Here is a 20,405-nt window from a genome sequence, read left to right on the forward strand (position 1 = left end):
CTGTCACTTTAAACATTAATAACTCTGGTTTGCTTTTAGTTATCATTCTGATTCCGAGATTGTTTTTTCGTGACATATTCTACTTTAACATAGTGGTAAAATTTTGTGGTAACTTGCATCATTTCTTGGTGAAAAATCCCAAAATTTTATGAAAAATTTGAAAATTTTGCATTTTTCTAACTTTGAAGCTCTCTGCTTGTAAGGAAAATGGATATTCCAAATAAAAAAAAATGTTATTCACATATACAATATGTCTACTTTATGTTTGCATCATAAAATTGACAAGTGTTTACTTTTGGAAGACACCAGAGGGCTTCAATGTTCAGCAGCAATTTTCAAATTTTTCACAAAATTTTCAAACTCACTATTTTTCAGGGACCAGTTCAGGTTTGAAATGGATTTGAAGGGTCTTCATCTTAGAAATACCCCATAAAAGACCCCATTATAAAAACTGCACCCCTCAAAGTATTCAAAATGACATTCAGTCAGTGTTTTAACCCTTTAGGTGTTTCACCGGAATAGCAGCAAAATGAAGGAGAAAATTCACAATCTTCATTTTACAAGGGGTAAAAGGAGAAAATGTATACTTAAGTTTGTAGCCCAATTTCTCTCGAGTAAGCACATACCTCATATGTCTATGTAAAGTGTTCGGCGGGCGCAGTAGAGGGCTCAGAAGGGAAGGAGCGACAAGGGGATTTTGGAGAGTACGTTTTTCTGAAATGGTTTTTGGGGGGCATGTTGCATTTAGGAAGCCCCTATGGTGCCAGAACAGCAAAAAAAAAAAAAAAAACACATGCCATACCATTTTGGAAACTAGACCCCTTGAGGAACGTAACAAGGAATAAAGTGAGCCTTAATACCCCACAGGTGTTTCATGACTTTTGCATATGTAAAGAAATATTATAATTTTTTCACTAAAATGTGTGTTTCCCCCCAAATTTCACATTTTTGCAAGGGTTAATAGCAGAAAATACCCCCCAAAATTTGTAACCTCATCTCTTCTGAGTATGAAGGTACCCCATAAGTGGACCAGAAGTGCACTACGGGCGAACTACAATGCTCAGAAGAGAAGGAGTCACATTTAGCTTTTGGAGAGCAAATTTTGCTCGGGGGGGCATGTCGCATTTAGGAAGCCCCTATGGTGCCAGGACAGCAGAAAAAAAACACATGTCATACCATTTTGAAAACTAGACCCCTTGAGGAACGTAACAAGGAATAAAGTGAGCCTTAATACCCCACAGGGGTTTCACGACTTTTGCATATGTAAAAAAAAAAAAAGATTTCACTAAAATGTGTGTTTCCCCCCAAATTTCACATTTTTGCAAGGGTTAATAGCAGAAAATACCCCCCAAAATTTGTAATCCCATCTCTTCTGAGTATAAAGGTACCCCATAAGTGGACCTGAAGTGCACTACGGGCGAACTACAATGCTCAGAAGAGGAGTCACATTTAGCTTTTGGAGAGCAAATTTTGCTCGGGGGGGCATGTCGCATTTAGGAAGCCCCTATGGTGCCAGGACAGCAAAATAACCCCCACATGGCATACTATTTTGGAAACTAGACCCCTTGAGGAACGTAACAAGGGGTACAGTGAGCATTTACCCCCACTGGTGTCTGTCAGATGTTTGGAACAGTGGGCTGTACAAAATTTTTAAATTTTTGCACAGCCCACTGTTCCAAAGATCTGTCAGACACCAGTGGGGTGTAAATGCTCACTGCACCCCTCATTACATTCCGTGAGGGGTGTAGTTTCCGAAATGGGGTCACATGTGTTTTTTTTTTTTTTTGCGTTTGTCAAAACCGCTGTAACAATTAGCCACCCCTGTGCAAATCACCTCAAATGTACATGGTGCACTCTCCCCTCTGGGCCTTGTTGTGCGCCCCCAGAGCACTTTGCGCCCACATATGGGGTATCTCCGTAGTCGGGAGAAATTACATTACAAATTTTGGGGGGCTTTATTCCCTTTTACCTCTTGTCAAAATGAAAAGTATAGGGCAACACCAGCATGTTAGTGTAAAAAATTTATTTTTTTACACTAGCATGCTGGTGTAGACCCCAACTTCACCTTTTCATAAGGGGTAAAAGGAGAAAAAGCCCCCAAAATTTGTTAGGCAATTTCTCCCGAGTACGGAAATACCCCATATGTGGCCCTAAACGGTTGCCTTGAAATACGACAGGGCTCCAAAGTGAGAGCGCCATGCGCATTTGAGGACTAAATTAGGGATTGCATAGGGGTGGACATAGGGGTATTGTACGCCAGTGATTCCCAAACAGGGTGCCTCCAGCTGTTGCTAAACTCCCAGAATGCCTGGACAGTCAGTGGCTGTCCAGAAATGCTGAGAGTTGTTGTTTTGCAACAGCTGGAGGCTCTGTTTTGGAAACACTGCCGTACAATACATTTTTAATTTTTATTGGGGGGGGGGGGGGCAGTGTAAGGGGGTGTATATGTAGTGTTTTACTCTTTATTATGTGTTAGTGTAGTGTAGTGTTTTTAGGGTACATTCACACTGGCGGAGGTTTACAGTGAGTTCCCTGCTAGGAGTTTGCGCTGCGGCGAAAAATTTGCCACAGCTCATACTTGAAGCAGAAAACTTACTGTAAGCCTGCCCGTGTGAATGTACCCTGTACGTTCACATGGGGGGGCAACCCTCCAGCTGTTTAAAAACTACAACTCCCAGCATGTACTGACAGACCATGCAGGCTGGGAGTTTTTCTTTTGCAACAGCTGGAGGCACACTGGTTGGAAAACCTTCAGTTAGGTTCTGTTATCTAACTCAATATTTTCCAATCAGTGTGCCTCCAGCTGTTGCAAAACTACAACTCCCAGCATGTACTGATCACCGAAGTGCATGCTGGGAGATGTAGTTATGCAACAGCTGGAGGGATCGCAACTACAACTCCCAGCATGCTTGGATTTGCAGGTTTGCAACATCTGGAGAGCTACAGTATAGAGACCACTGCAAACTGGCCCTCCAGATGCTGCAAAACTACAAATTCCAGCAGGCCCAGACAGCAAACAGTTGTGTGGGCATGCTAGGAGTTGTAGTTTTGCAAGATCTGGAGGGCTATAGTTCAGAGACTACCATATAGTGGTCTCAAACTGTAGCCCTCCAGCTGTTGCAAAACTACAACTCCCAGCATGCCCAAACAGCTGTCTGGGCATGCTGGGAGTTGTAGTTTTGCAACATCTGGAGGGCTACAGTTAGAGACCACTGTATAATGGTCTCAAACTGTACCCTCCAGATGTTGCTAGGCAACTCACCAGCTTCCATCGGATCCAGCCGCACGTCATCGCCGCCCGCTGATCTCCGTCGCCCGCAGCCTCCGTCACCTGCCCAGATCGGTAAGTGGATCTTCGGCGCCGGTCCCCGTCGTTTTCCCGTCCTACCCCGCCTATTGTGGGTGGGCAGGACGGGGAAAACGAAAGTTAACCCCCCCGTCCCTGATCTGCTATTGGTGGTCGCGTCTAGACCACCAATAGCAGGGATAGGAGGGGTGGCAACCCTGCCACCTCACTCCTATCGCTTCAGCGGGATCCTGGGTGTCTTAGACACCCGCAATCCCCCTTACATTCCAGGTCACCGGGTCACTATAGACCCGTAATGTCTCGGAATCGCGCAAATCGCAAGTGTGAATTCACTTGCGATTTGCGCCGATCGCCGTCATGGGGGGGTCTGATGACCCTGCTGGGCATTTGCGCGGAGTGACTGCTGATCGATATCAGCAGTCACCCCGGTCCGGTCCCCGCCCGGCGCGCGGCAGGGGACGGAATTCCCACGGCGTATGAGTACGTCCCTGGTCCTTAAGATCCAGGGCGCAGGGACGTACTCATACATCTGTGGTCCTTAAGGGGTTAATTAAAGTTATTTTTTAATCGGTCAGGGATTTAAAAAAGGGTTTTTGTTGGCCCATTTGGATCTTTGTGTGTGTAAATTGGTATCTACCCTGTTTCCTGAGTGGAAACATGTCACACCACCTGCATGCATGTAAATATTATGTCTATTGTTTGTTCGTTTACTGTCATTTATTATTTGTATTTTGGTTTGAATGTTTGAGAGTAAGAATGGCCTATCTGTAATATGGATTGGAGCAGAGTAAAGGATATGGAGAATATGCAAACTCTTTGCAAGTTTGGCTTTGGCTGGACCAAATCCGGAGGCTCCAATGTTGCAACGCATCAAAGCTAGCCACTGAGCAACGGTGGAATTGTGCAATACTGCACTGTATATTTCATGTGTTCTTTATTTCTTACTAGCTGAGTACCCAGCGCTGCCCAGTTTTTCCTACCTTATCCTTGTGGGGGAGGAAAAGCAACAAAGGAGGAAGCTTTTGTCCTCATATCCTGTCTCTAAATCGTGACCTCATATCCCCTCCTAATATCCCGACCCCAAATCCCCTCCTCATATTCCGACCTCATATCCTGTCCTCATATTTTGTTCTCATGTATCTTCCCTATATCCTCTCCTCATATCCTGTCCCTATATCCTGTCCCTATATGCCAACCTCACATCCCGTCCCCATATCCCATCCCCATATCCCGACCCCATATCCCGTCCTCATATCCCGTCCTCATATCCCGACCTCATATACTGTCCCTGTATCCCGACCACATATCCCGACCCCATATCCCGACCCCATATCCCGTTCTCATATCCTGACTTCATATCCCGTCCTCATATCCCGACCTCATATCCCGTCCTCATATCCTTTCCACATATCCCCTCCTCATATCCCGTCCCCATAGCTATTCCTCATATCCCGTCCTCAGGTGGGACTGCATTGTGGTAAAGATATTGTAAGCTATAAATAAAATGGGTGTGGTTTAAAAGGTGGCGTGCCTTTGTGAGATGGGGTGTGGCTTACCAGCCGGTCTGACACATTCACCAGGAGAAGCAGAGCGGAGCTTAGGACTTGAAACAAAACTTGGGACTTTAAGGACTTGAAACAAAAACTCCATCCTTCACATATGGGGGCAGGTTAGGGGTTAATTTAACTATTATATATTTTTATTTGACATATCAGTAACATGTGACCAGGTATTACCAAAATATCTCCAGCTGTTTGGAAGTTATTCTGTAACATATATTTCCCATAGACTTGTATGGGACTTTAAAGGGGTACTCCGGTGAAAACCTTTTTTCTTTTAAATCAACTGGTGGCAGAAAGTTAAACATATTTGTAAATTACTTCTATTAAAAAATCTTAATCATTCCAGTACTTATTAGCTGCTGAATGCTACAGAGGAAATTCCTTTCTTTTTGGAACACTGATGACATCACGAACACAGTGCTCTCTGCTGAAATCTCTGTCCATTTTAGCAACCATGCATAGCAGATGCATAGCAGATGCATGCTAAGGGAAGCATGGTGGCTCAGTGGTTAGCACTGCTGCCTTGCAGTGCTAGGGACTTGGTTTCAAATCCCACTAAGGACAACAATAAATAAAGCGTTGTTATTATTATAATAATAACATCAGCAGAGAAAACTGTGTTCCTGATGTCATCAGAGAGCATTCCAAAAAGAAAAGAATTTCCTCTGTAGTATTCAGCAGCTAATAAGTACAGGAAGGATTAAGATTTTTTAATAGAAGTAATTTAAAAATATGTTTAACTTTCTGCCACCAGTTGATTTAAAAGAAAAAAGTTTTTACCGGAGTACCCCTTTAAATAAAAACCCAGACTATCGCAAATGAGGGTGGGTAAGGGTTATATTACCTATCCTATGTTTTTTGTTGACATATAAGTAACATGTTTGCCAAGTTTCATATTAATATCTTTAGCAGTTTGGAAGTGATACTGGAACATACACACACACGTTGAGTTTTATATATATAGACTAGGTGAGTACCTGGCGTTGCCCCGTTTTTCCTTCCTAATCCTTGTTGTGGAGGAAAATCAACAGAGGAAGCTTTTGACTTCATATCCCATCCTCATATATTGTTGTCATATCCCAACCCCATATCCCGACCTCCTATCCCGACCTCCTATCCTGACCTCCTATCCCGACCTCTTATCCCGTCCTCCTATCCCGTCCTCCTATCCCGCCCTTCTATCCCGCCCTTCTATCCTGTCCTCCTATCCTGTCCTCATATCCTGTCCTCCTATCTCGACCTCCTATCTCGACCTCCTATCCCGACCTCCTATCCCGACCTACTATCCCATCCTCCTATCTCGACCTCTTATCCCAACCTCCTATCCCGACCTCCTATCCCGACCTCCTATCCCGTCCTCATATCCCGTCCTCATATCCAGACCTGTAATATGTGTACCAGGTATTGAAATATCTCCAGTCGTACGGAAGTTATGTGGAAACATACATTTCCCATTGATTTGCATGGGACTTTAAACAAAAACCCAGACCCTCACAAATGGGGGTAGTTAAGGGTTAAATTAACTATCCTATATTTTAAGTGGACATAGCATTAGCACCCCCATAATCTACCAGCAACACCCCCCCCCCCATTCCCCCTACACCACTGTGGTAATAGCATGAACTGACGGATGATGGGAGTGCTACTGCTGGGGGAGGGTGCTGTTGGATGATTGGGATGCAGTAGCACCTGCTACTGCTGGGGTGGGGGGTTGCTGGTAGATGATGGGGTGCTACTGCTGGGGGGGGGGTTCTGGTGGATGATGGGGGTGCTACTGCATCCCAATCTTCCAACAGCACCCTCCCCCAGCAGTAGCACCCCCATCATCCGTCAGCTCATGCTATTACCACGGAGGGGTAGGGGGAATGGGGGGGGGGTGTTGCTGGTAGATTATGGGGGTGCTACTGCTGGGGGGGGGTTGCTGGTGGATGATGGGGGTGCTACTTTTGGGGAGGGTGTTGTTGGATGATTGGGATGTAGCACCCTCATCATCCACCTGAAACCCCCCCCAGCAGGAGCACCCCCATCATCCACCAGCAACCCCCCCCAGCAGTAGCACCCCCATCATCCACCAGCAACACCGCCCCCACCTCCACTGTGATAACAGCATCATCTGACAGATGATGGGGTACTACTGCTGGGGGGGGGTACTACTACCCCCCCCCCCCCACCAAAGGCTAGAACCCCCCAGCGCCCCTTTTTCTCCCTGGCAGTACTGACTTACCAGGGTCAGTCAGGTGCACCAGAGCAGACAAGTCGCACCAGATCAGTGCGGACGGCACGTCACGTCGGCGGCACCACCCAAGGCCGCTGACGTCACGCCAACCCCTGCTTTGCCGGATCTGAACAAAAAGATGAGTACGGGGGGCAGCGGGGAAGGGGCTGCGAGCCGGGAGTTTGAGACCCTGGATTAGACTGAAAAATAAAATCTTTTTGTTGTTCACTTCAATCAATTATTTACTACTTGATATAATGAGATGTATGTAGGTTGTTTTCTTATTCTTTACAGCCTTAGACATTTTCTTGACATAAAAAGTGTGCTACGTGCCAAAATAATGCTCTTCTTAATATACATACCTTAAGAATTCTTGAACATTCCCTTTAAGCTTTTGTTTTGGTCCCCTGCCACTTCTGTTCTGTGTAATGACATGGCTTGCGAGCCAGGCAGTCACGGGTCGGTGAGGTTACTTGTTATGTGACCTGTCATCCCTATGGATATCATGTCGTCATGCCGGAGTGCAAACAGAGATGTGGCAGGGAACCTGCACAGTGGCAGTAGGGAACAATGAAAATTATGAAGGTGGGTACATCAAGAAGTTTATTTATTCTTTTATTACCTTCTGTAAAGGTTTGCTGATAACAATCTAATACATTCTGTGGACATTAATTGAGGAGTAGTGTTAGGGGTTTGTTCCCACAGCAGAATTTCCGTGCAAAATTCAGTGGATATATTCCAGTCTGAACATGTTCATTGTTTCTGCAGATTCTGCTCTCAAATGCATATAAAAACGGCGCATTTCCAAGCGGTTCTAGCACCAGCAGAACATCCAAATTTTCTGAAGGTCCGCCCATGTTTTCCCAGCCAGACATTCAGCAAACTTTCTGCCATGTGAACATAGCCTTTAATTCAGGTTTCTGTAAGGCCTTAGGGTAACTTATTTAATAAACACTATGCACAGAAGAACATGGGGGTGGCACTATTGTGTGTAACTCACTGAAGATAGAACCACAAAATACTACTGGGTAAAGGCAGAGCTACAAAAAAACGCATGGGGTGGTGCTCACTTGTGAATATAGCCCAACAATACTTCACAATAAAAACATAGCAAAAATAGAGAAAAAAACATGGGCACTCACCCCTAAAACATGCCTTTATTCTTCCATATTAAAAAGCGCGTATGGACAGGGGAACAGAAACGACTCTAGCAGCCGGAGTCTTTTTAATACAGAAGAAAAAAGGCTAAGTTTTAAGGGTGAGTGCCCATGTCTGTTTGTTTTTTTTTTTTTTTGCTATGTAACTTATTTAATCTTTAGAAGTGCAATGCAATATCATAACGTGCAAGAGATGTTTGTAGAATGCAGGACTGACATGGGGCTCTTTATAATTCTTTCATCCCCCTCTTTCATTAGATCTGACAAGAACATTTAATATATGATGACTTAATAAAACTTCAGCCATATAGATAATGGAGGGAAGCAAACAATAAGATGGATCATAATGATAAAGTATTTTCTATACTGCCTCTAATCAGATTGCTGTAGGTTACCGGACAAGGACAGAACACAGATAGTACAGCCAATCACTATGAACTGGACATCCTATACCGTATTCTTATTGTGAACTACAGCTCCTCTGAAAGTAGGAATGAATGGGCATAGTTTTTAGCAGGGTCAGCTCATGAACAAAATGTAACATGGCAAAAAGTTCTGTGTCTGCAGTCTCCTCTAATATAAATCTGTCAGTGCCTGAAAAGAGTAAATTGTATTGATTATAATCACACTTCTGCAGGCGCTTAGTTACAGAGACGCTTCATGATGGCTAGAAAGTATGCTAATTTCTCAATTTACGAGGACATCAGTGTAATTCATCCTGTGCTGGGGTTTTCATCTGTTACCAGACTTGGCACTTTTTGCAAGTTAACCTGGGTCTCATTAATCAGGTCCCATAAAAAGGATTGGTAATTTACTGAGCCAAGTTTAACCCAGGAAGAGATTCGGATCCAAATATAGAACCAGTCAAATCGCTTGCACAGAAATGGCAATTGGTTTACTGCTCCACAGGATTTTCCAAAGCCCCTTGCAGTTAAGATATTTTTAGGGGAAAAAAAAATCTTGTAATGGATTCTTTAAGAAAGACAGATAAAGACAGGGAAAGAGAAAGATGCTATGTTAACTTGAAAATCCAACAAACCCAACAACAATATTTTAACTGTATACTACAATGGTATGACTGTATAAAGGCTATGGACACCTTTGACATGGGGAAATTGATTTTTCCACAAGTCAGTATTTCCAATGAGTTAAAACAAAGTTGTAAAACAAGGCTGCAGTCTTAATTCCTTCACTCATTTTCTGAACCCTTGACATGCATTTTGCATCCTGGTCCTAGCTTTATACTATATCATGTGAGTGTATCCCTGCCCTGCTAGTAATACATGCTGATCATGATGAATGTCCTAAGTGCTGCTGTCATAAAGGTATATTCTGGTAAAGAATAAATAAAAAAAAATAAGCCCAGGCTGCTACAATTAAAATAATATACTTTGACTTACTTCTGCTGCCTGTATCGTTCTCCCATCCCCCGTAGTGGTCTTTTTTCTGAAGGCAGCTTAGATACCTGCTGGCCACAGTGGTGTCACATCCTGGCCGGTGATTGGCTGAGCAGCAGTGTTGCCTATTTGGCCTGGGTACAAGGAAGAAAGCCGGGCCCAGGTCCATCACACTACTTCTCAGTCTATGACTTGTCGAGGCAGGACATCTCTGTGACCAGCGATAAGCTAAGCTGCAGTGTTACATGTAGATCCCAAGAAGCAAGAAAAACCCCACCGGAAGAGCAATACCAGCGGCATCAGGGGGACAACAAAAGTTATTACACAAAGAATCCCATTTTCATACACAAATTAAAAACAGTATTACAATGCTAAAACCCCTTAACCCACTGCCATTGGGCTCACAATCACCTAGTTGCCACACATAGACACACATAGCATACACACCTCTCAGTAGTATTGCATAATCAGGCTTGCGTTCTTTTTATAAGCTAGTCCTGTTGTGACACACATTTTGAGTTATACTGAACCAACTGGACAGTTAGATAGAGTAGATGTGTGGTTCCCGTGTATCAGCACAGCTTCATTCATAATCTGGATTCTCCTTCTACAGCCTGTGAGGAATTTAGAATCTCTTCTCCCTATGCCTGAGATGTTTAAGTTATCATCCCCGTGGCCTCTTGCACTGATCACTGACTTTGAATTCAGTACATGCGAGGCAATGGAAATGGATTTTCAGTTCTGTGTCTGTGCCCCTCATAGTTTCTTATCTTCACTTATCTTAAAGAGCACCTATCATCAACTACACTTTCCCTAATCCTCCTCCCCATGTGTCCCTGACTCTAACTTACTGTATCCCTGACATTTTTTTTTTATTCAGTACCCCCTATAAATACCTTTTTTTATTCCATCTTCGGTAGCTCAGTATGGTGCTGTGTACAAGCGGAAGAAGTGGGCGGGGCCCGGCAGGCGCAACGTTATCTGATGCCTGGCCGGGGCTCGCATCAGCCCTTCTTCCTGTATGCGGCGCTCCCTCTCGGGAGCGCACATACAGGCTGAGTACAGGGGCGGGACAGCAGCTTCTGTTTGGCTTTACATGTGCCATATAGTGAGGAGGAACGTCTGAAAACAGAGCTGATTGACAGGCGGGGAGCTGCGCTGAGTCTGGATTTCATACTCAAAAGCCAGGCCGGCATGAGTCCGAAATCACTGAAACAGGGACTCCTAGGGAGACCCCTAGTGGCCAGAGTTGGAAAGGAATCAGGATTAGGAATCCAATTGCAAAATTGATCTATATAGATTAAGCTATAAAATATTTTTTTTAAATTTGATGAGAAGTACTCTTTAATGGTTTATGGAAAGTTGCAAATACTTGGAGACACATTTTAATGAACTCTAGTTGGAAAGTTACTTAATTTTGTATCTAGGTAGCAAATGAACAATAAGATAACAATGCAAAGATATTCATATCCTAATGTCAATTATCATTTTTTTCTATATCAATCCATATTTTGTTTTGTCCTACAGCTCCGCGAACACTTGGCAAAAGGTCAGCGCCTATTAGCGGGTCAAGGGATGACACAGGTAGTACGGAGCATGTTGGAATTGGTATCAGCTAAGAACTACTACAGTGGAGACCTTCTGTTCTGTGTTGAGATCTTGCGCAATGTAACTGATACATACAAGAGAGCCACTTATATACCCTCCTTTGAGGACATACAGGTAAGTGTCAAGATACATACATTTACATAATGCAGGTGTGGGGCAGCACTTTCCCCCAGGCGTTTTCCAGGCACCTGTTTTCCCCACTGTCTGTCTGCATTACAAGATGGAGCTTTCTTCTTTGTGTCCATAGCCCCCATCTTCAGTGTAGGACCCAGTGCTGTAGAATCACATTCTGCGGGGTCTTGTGCTGGTGATATGGAGACAGAGCGGGGTTCTTTATCTCATAATGCATAGTGATATTCAAAGTCAAAACCAAAGGGCGTTTTCATAAAAGCCCAGGATGTACCCTTTGAGGTGCATCCCAGCTACACCTCGGCTTCACCACACTCTCAATGCGAGGAATCAGCCTAAAAACAAACTAAGATTTTATAGATTAAACAAGCAAAGAAATATATTGTGACAGCCCCGAACCTAATGAAGGTTGACTATCAACTCTACAGTAAAGTATGTATTTCCTATTGCTAGATCACAGTTTTCTTTAGAAGGTGCAGTAATTGGATTGACTTTTTGCCACTCACGTATATTGATTCTTTTCCTTGCTTTGTCCTCTGGTTCTTATCATATGTAAATGATAACATAGCCTACGCCCCAGCTTTTTTCCGCCAAGTGGCTCGTCATGTCTCCCTGTCTGCAATACATTTTACCATGAGTTCGGATGCAGAAGCAGCCTTGTATTTCCATGTGTAACATTCAGACGGAGCCTGAAAGTGCTGTCACAGTGAGTTGTAGCACACATAAAAGGCTCTTTTGCTTGTTAACAGAGCTCATGTTGTGTATAATGTGATATTACGGCCGGCACACTGCTTTGCAGGCTGCTCTCTCTCATTATTCTCTTGCCCACTTTCTTAATCCTCCACATACCATTTTTGCTCTTTTTTCTTCTTCTTGGTTTTTACCTGTAATTTTTTTTCTCCCCCAGCATTTTTGAAGAATATCTTGTTCCCAGTATTGTCTATGTTTTTTGAGCAATAACGTCTCTGTTCTGCACAGCAATCTAGGTCTCCTCCTTTTCCTTTGGCACACTTGCTTTAATCCACTTATTTATACATAGACATTGAACATTTGCAGTGATTTATTTTGGGATTCAAGAACAATGTCATGATCTCGCCATTTATTGTATAATCCTTACCTATGGTTTTAGTACCCCTCTGAAGAATGAACATTTGTATGGAGCGCAATGCATTTTAATATCTCCTTACTGCAATAGAAAACCAAAAATGGGACGCGAAAACAACCTCAGATGATTATTATTATAGCCGCATCTTCACATCCTGAGTAAATTGCTCTATATATATGGCCAGCTTTGGGATATTTATTCACTGTGAAGATATTCACACATAGCTATATATATGATTTAGTGTGGGCAAGGATAAAGTCAGGGTTTCCATGGTATCCCAGCTTGATTTTCTCCTCTCCCACTCATTTTGAAGTCAATCAGGGCGAGCTGCGTAATATAACTCTCACCCTCCTGATATAAACCTGGTCTGGAAGTTATCTAAGCCAGGTGCTGTTTGCTGCGGGTGCATAAGAGTCTTGTTCAGAAAGACAGGCAGCAGAGCGGACAAAATATGCTGTACATACAAGGGCAGATAACTAACTGCATATACAAGATCAGATAACTTACTGCATATACAAGGGCAGATAACTTACTGCATATACAAGAGCAGATAACTTACTGCATATACAAGAGCAGATAACTTACTGCATATACAAGAGCAGATAACTTACTGCATATACAAGAGCAGATAACTTACTGCATATACAAGAGCAGATAACTTACTGCATATACAAGGGCAGATAACTTACTGCATATACAAGGGCAGATAACTTACTGCATATACAAGAGCAGATAACTTACTGCATATACAAGGGCAGATAACTTACTGCATATACAAGAGCAGATAACTTACTGCATATACAAGAGCAGATAACTTACTGCATATACAAGAGCAGATAACTTACTGCATATACAAGAGCAGATAACTTACTGCATATACAAGAGCAGATAACTTACTGCATATACAAGAGCAGATAACTTACTGCATATACAAGAGCAGATAACTTACTGCATATACAAGAGCAGATAACTTACTGCATATACAAGAGCAGATAACTTACTGCATATACAAGAGCAGATAACTTACTGCATATACAAGAGCAGATAACTTACTGCATATACAAGAGCAGATAACTTACTGCATATACAAGGGCAGATAACTTACTGCATATACAAGAGCAGATAACTTACTGCATATACAAGGGCAGATAACTTACTGCATATACAAGAGCAGATAACTTACTGCATATACAAGAGCAGACAACTTACTGCATATACAAGAGCAGATAACTTACTGCATATACAAGAGCAGATAACTTACTGCATATACAAGAGCAGATAACTTACTGCATATACAAGAGCAGATAACTTACTGCATATACAAGGGCAGATAACTTACTGCATATACAAGGGCAGATAACTTACTGCATATACAAGAGCAGATAACTTACTGCATATACAAGAGCAGATAACTTACTGCATATACAAGAGCAGATAACTTACTGCATATACAAGAGCAGATAACTTACTGCATATACAAGAGCAGATAACTTACTGCATATACAAGAGCAGATAACTTACTGCATATACAAGAGCAGATAACTTACTGCATATACAAGAGCAGATAACTTACTGCATATACAAGAGCAGATAACTTACTGCACATACAAGAGCAGATAACTTACTGCATATACAAGAGCAGATAACTTACTGCATATACAAGAGCAGATAACTTACTGCATATACAAGAGCAGATAACTTACTGCATATACAAGAGCAGATAACTTACTGCATATACAAGAGCAGATAACTTACTGCATATACAAGAGCAGATAACTTACTGCATATACAAGAGCAGATAACTTACTGCATATACAAGGGCAGATAACTTACTGCATATACAAGATCAGATAACTTACTGCATATACAAGATCAGATAACTTACTGCATATACAAGAGCAGATAACGTACTGCATATACAAGGGCAGATAACTTACTGCATATACAAGGGCAGATAACTTACTGCATATACAAGAGCAGATAACTTACTGCAGATACAAGAGCAGATAACTTACTGCATATACAAGAGCAGATAACTTACTGAATATACAAGAGCAGATAACTTACTGCATATACAAGAGCAGATAACTTACTGCATATAGAAGAGCAGATAACTGACTGCATATACAAGAGCAGATAACTTACTGCATATACAAGAGCAGATAACTTACTGCATATACAAGAGCAGATAACTTACTGCATATACAAGAGCAGATAACTTACTGCATATACAAGGGCAGATAACTTACTGCATATACAAGGGCAGATAACTTACTGCATATACAAGAGCAGATAACTTACTGCATATACAAGAGCAGATAACTTACTGCATATACAAGAGCAGATAACTTACTGCATATACAAGGGCAGATAACTTACTGCATATACAAGATCAGATAACTTACTGCATATACAAGAGCAGATAACTTACTGCATATACAAGAGCAGATAACTTACTGCATATACAAGGGCAGATAACTTACTGCATATACAAGATCAGATAACTTACTGCATATACAAGAGCAGATAACTTACTGCATATACAAGAGCAGATAACTTACTGCATATACAAGGGCAGATAACTTACTGCATATACAAGATCAGATAACCCCATTACAAGGCACTACATGTGACACTCTAACTCTACCTCTTATACCAGTGTTTCCCAACCCGATTGCCCCCAGCTGGAGGCACCCTGATTGGAAACCACTTTCTTGACCACCTTTTCCATTAAAATCTAGTTAAAGATATTAGGCTAGGTCCATGCAACATTTTTGAATCCTGTTGAAAGAGAATGTACTGTTAAAATAGATGCAGGCTCCTTGTTCAGTTCCAAGAGCAGGATCCACATGGATTTTGCTGTTTGTAACATAGAAGTCACTGGCAACAGTAAGAAACAGGCCCATGGTGCTTAGTTATTATACTGTGTAATATGCTTCTATTACCTCTGTGCAGCACTCTGACCTATTTCCATGCACTGGATCCATGCCTGGAAGGACTGTAGTACAAGTCTCTCTTTTACTGCTGTCTCTGATATCAGCATTCCCAGCTTTCCCAGCATTCCATGCAGCCGGAGACAATATGTCACATGGTCTCCAGGCAATGTAGCTATGCTGCAGTGGGTGGGTGGATAGCATTACTTCAGTAAACCCCTTCAACCCTACTATTCACCCCCCTACAGACCATGTGACTTACATGACATAGTCTCTGGCTGCATAAAATGCTGGGAAATGTCATTAATAAAATAAAAATACTACAGCACTTCAGTGTGTCCCATGCATGAAAACGGAATAAAGCAGTGCACGGAGTTAAAAGAAACATAATACACAGCATTATAACTTGGCATCATGGGGTCAATCACTGAAGAAAAAAAAATCCTGGAGCACCCCTTTTTCTTATCTAAAAAAATAAAAACAAACAAAAAACAATGCTTTTTAACAGAAAGCAAATACATAATGCGAACAGGACCTAAATGCTACTTCTGGATTATTCCAAAAAGGAGTACTTACAATAGACTTTCCCTACACTCGGACCACAAAATACCTACACGTTATTAATTTTATCTTATTAAGGAATTTTACATCCCTATGACTATTGTGACTAGATTACCGACCTGCATTTCTTTTGCATACAATTCATTATTACAGCAAATGCTTTTTGTTGTTCCATCTACTTGCATAATCCTACCTTCTCCCCTCCTCACTCTTTATATACAGAAGTTTTTCCATGCTGTCAGCCACATCCTGGATGCAGATAATAGAGAGAAGTGGGAGGACGCTCAGCAGGTGGGGAGCATTGATGATGCAGCGTGAGCTGTGGATGTGTCACGTGTGTCTGCAGCGGGGGACGGATGTGTGTGCGTTTGTGTGACAGTTGGGGGATAATGCACAAGTGCAATGTAAAAGATTGTCAGTACAATAGGAGGAGGAGATAATAATCCTCTTCCTAAAAGTCAAGAAATGGAAGACAATTTTAGCCGGAAGCAATAACCTAACATTGCTGTCCTTTCTATATAGGATCTAGGAAGATGTGCATGACAATTTTACTATGTATTGTGATTTTTTTTCCATATATATATATATATATATATATATATATATTTATATATATATATATATATATATATATATATATATATATATATATATTGCAGTGCTCAGTTAATTTCTGCATAGTTTTGTAATATCAAGAAGAAATCCAAATAAAGTTTTGCATGCATACTTTGGATTCAATCATTGAATCATTGATATCAATGGGATGTAATGCATTTTTCCCCTGCCAATACCAGCTGATCACCAGGAGAGCCAGCAGTGGGAACCCCAAAATCAGCTCATCCTCAGGGGATTCTACATGCTTGATTTCCTGTGAAAGAAAACTGTTATTCTGCAAAAAAAAAAAAATCATAGGCACAGCTTAAATTTCTGAAAATGTGTTGAACTGCGGAGTTCATGATAGGACAATGATTTTTAGAGGAATCCAAATTATTTCATACTTGGCAGTAGAATTTACATCCTAAGTAGAGCATAAGCTAGATAAACAAGTCTAGTTTTAAAGAGAATCTAACAGCTAATTTACTGGCAAAAAAAGCAGTATAGTGGGTTAAAGTGTAGGTAAATAGCTGTAAAAAGAGGGGGTTACTTATATTTTTAGGTTAGATATTTTTTAGAGTTCTGCCTGTTAAAATCTCATTTCCATTGTGCTCCAGTGGGCAATGGAGGTGGGGAGCTGACTCACCCAGTGCCCTTGCCTCATTTACTCCCCTGCCCCTTCCTTTCATGACTTTAGAGATGGGTGTAGCTAGGAGCAGAGCACTCATATTCATCCATCTCCACCCCCCCCCCCCCCCCCACCCATGCAGGTTTTCATGTTACAGAAGGGGGCAGAAAAGGGAGTAAATATTGATAAGTCAGGGGAGCTGGGCAAGCTGGCTCCCCACCCCCATTGCATGCTGGAGTACAATGGCAACAAGATTGTAACGGGCAGAACTCAGGAAATAACTAACCTAAAAATGTAAGTAATCCCTCTTTTTACAGCTATTTATCTGCACTATAACCCAGTATATTGGGTTTTCTTTGCTGGTGAATTACCTGTCAGATGCAGGTGCAGGTGAATAGCTGTTAGATTCTCTTTAAAGAAATATTCCAGTTTTTTTTAAATGATGATTATTATTAGAGCCGCTGGGACCCTCCCCAAGGACAAGTTACCTAGGTCCAGGCAGAATTTTTAACCATGATTACTCAGAAACACTGAGAGTAAATCACAGTGTGCTGGGATTGCGCTGCCTGCACTAGTTTTGCTGCCTGCTGTTATGTATAGAAAAGGGAATCATACAATGTTCTAATATATTTGCGGTTGACTTCTGTCTGCACAGTAGAATAGTATTGCCCATGGATCAGTTCTGTGTGATACTTCTTTACACTAAATGAAAAGGACTAAACATGCCGAAAGTCTTATGAGCCCCCCCCCCCACATTTAGTTAAGAGATGGCGTATGAGGGTCACAATACTTACGTCATGTTTAGTCCTATTCCGTTACCCTATTGAGGCATTACGCAGGACTAATCCACGCTGTACCATTCTTTTTACAAAGACTTCTGCATTGTTATAAGATCAGTGAGAAGAGTTTATTATACATGTATACATTAGATTTGATATTCTAAATTACATTGGATTAAAAAATAAAAAAACACAATAAGCCTTTACCGTTACATCTTGTACTTATATAGAGAGTCCCAAATAGCACAGCACGTGATACAATTATGTGCATTCAATGGATCTAATTTCCAGTTATAAAGGAAGTACACAAAAGCGCTCCAACCGCTTATGCTAACCAAGCCAGTGCATTACTGCTGCCTTTAAAGCTCATCTGTCACATAAAGTCATCACATGAAACCACCTCCATAGCCTAGCAGGGGTTTGTGGTTACCTCTTTTATTCAATGGTGTATTTTTATTCTAAGAAAAAACTTTAATTTCATGCTAAAGGGTCAGGGTCACGCTGCTTTGATTGACTCACAGGGCTTGCCTGCCGTAGGCAGCACTGAGGTTTTTTTGCGCACGCGCAGTGATTGTGTCGGCCTGACACACTGCGCATGTATTGAAATCCCTAGACAGTTCAAAAAATCAATAGGAGGGTTTTAGTGCAGAGTGTTTTTTTCAGAATAAAGACACACAATTGAATATAAAGGTATGCTTGCATGGTGACCCTAACCCCTGCTTGGTTATGGAGTGATTTTCATTTTTTTATTCCAGGTTAAGCTTGTGCTCATTCCACACTGAAATTCTACAACACAGTGCAGTACACTACATGGAAAAAAAAAACCCTATACAGAGCAAGCTTCAAATATTTGTTGTGCAAAGTGATAGATCCACTAAGAACCTTTTCCTTTGCATTGTTATTCCATTTGAACTCACTTCAATGACCTGCGGCCTCTATTGACATGTATGGTTTTAAATCCTTGTATTCCATATGAAATAACAATTCTGGAATATGTATTTTCTTGTTGTGGTGTTCCTCTGTTTCTTACTAAAAAATGTATGACTCAATAGACAACTGGGTGTAAACAGTTGGGGGGGGGGGGGTCCCTACACAGTCTGGCACTGTTAGGATTTGATTTTATAGCATCTAAGGATCTATTCACACGGCAGAATTTCTGCTTGCGGAATTCCTCCTCAAATTTAAGCCCATAGACTTCTATAGGATTCCGCACTCCCATTCACACTTCTGAATTTCCGCTTGCGGAAATTTAGAAGTGTGAATGGGAGTGCCGAATCCCATAGAAGTCTATGGGATTTAACTGAGGTGGAATTCCGCAGGCTGAATTCCACAATAAGAAACTTTGCCATGTGAATAAACCCTAACAGTTTAGAGACACGCCCCCTCCCCCACACCTCCCTCATTGGCAAGATCCAGTTGGCTATTTAGTCATACATTTCTTGTAAGAACAGAGAAATGACATATCAATTACAAGAAACTATTTTTGTTTATCTCCCCCAATGTTTCAGAATTGTACAAGTATCTACTAAAACAGACATTTTAGTAGAGATCACATGTCTTTTTAAAGAAACTGGCTGTTGCACTTGTGTAATATTTCTCCAGGCTGTTTTAGTGTACTTGAAAGTCTGTGTAGTCTGAGTATTTGTGTGTATTTGTTCATAGAATTTGTTAATTTACATCTGTCACACCTGTGTGTCTGGCATTGGCGGGGTTACAAAGCTCCTTCTGGCACTCTGACATCAGCGCCGCTCGTCCGCCGCTCCGCCTGGCTTATGAATATTCATCCCCTCCCCTGACTGTTCATCCCCTCCCCGCTTTGTACTGGATTCCACTGAGGAGGGAGGGGATGAATATTCATAAGCCGGGCGGCGCGGTGGACGAGCGGTGCTGACGTCAGAGTGCCAGAAGGAGCCTTGTAACCCCACCCATGCCAGTTTGCAGCTCATTTGCATATCCACAAAAAAGAAGATAACGGGTGAACGGTGGGACATATCTGGGCATGGTCGGCAGCAAATTGATTAGCGTCCCCCGCACTACCAGCCAGTACCTCTGGTTAGTGTGGGGAAAGTTTACTGACAGTTTTCCTTTAATACACCTATTTTTATGGATATAAAGCACCTTAAATGCTGAACAAAGGTATGCCTGCATTATATTTGTAAAGCCCTGCTCGAATGTGTGACCAGTTCAACAAATGTTTTGTATGTTACAGATGCACTTTAAGCCAAAAACAGAAGTGTGTTTGAAATGTTTTTTCCACTTACAATAAAGTAGATGAACAACCTTAAAGGGGTACGCTGGTGGAAAACAGTTTTTATTTTTCTATTGTTTTATTTATTTTTTTATCAACTGGTGCCAGAAAATTAAACAGATTTGTAAATTACTTCTATTAAAAAATCGTAATCCTTCCAGTACTTCAACTGCTGTATACTA

At 41.8% G+C, this 20,405-nt stretch overlaps 1 protein-coding gene across 8 annotated transcripts in view; it reads left to right on the forward strand.

The window, feature by feature from the left end:
- The window catches only part of ADGRB2 (adhesion G protein-coupled receptor B2), a 571,730-nt gene that overhangs the window by 457,779 nt on the left and 93,546 nt on the right, over positions 1 to 20,405 (forward strand). For all 8 annotated transcript variants that reach the window (XM_056556966.1, XM_056556965.1, XM_056556968.1 and 5 more), the window contains 2 exons: positions 11,166 to 11,360; positions 16,197 to 16,265. In XM_056556966.1, the coding sequence (XP_056412941.1) occupies positions 11,166 to 11,360; positions 16,197 to 16,265 (264 nt within the window). The remainder of the gene's footprint in view (positions 1 to 11,165; positions 11,361 to 16,196; positions 16,266 to 20,405) is intronic.

Source organism: Hyla sarda, chromosome 2 (genome assembly GCF_029499605.1).
Source record: "Hyla sarda isolate aHylSar1 chromosome 2, aHylSar1.hap1, whole genome shotgun sequence".
In the NCBI taxonomy this organism is placed as follows: domain Eukaryota; kingdom Metazoa; phylum Chordata; class Amphibia; order Anura; family Hylidae; genus Hyla; species Hyla sarda.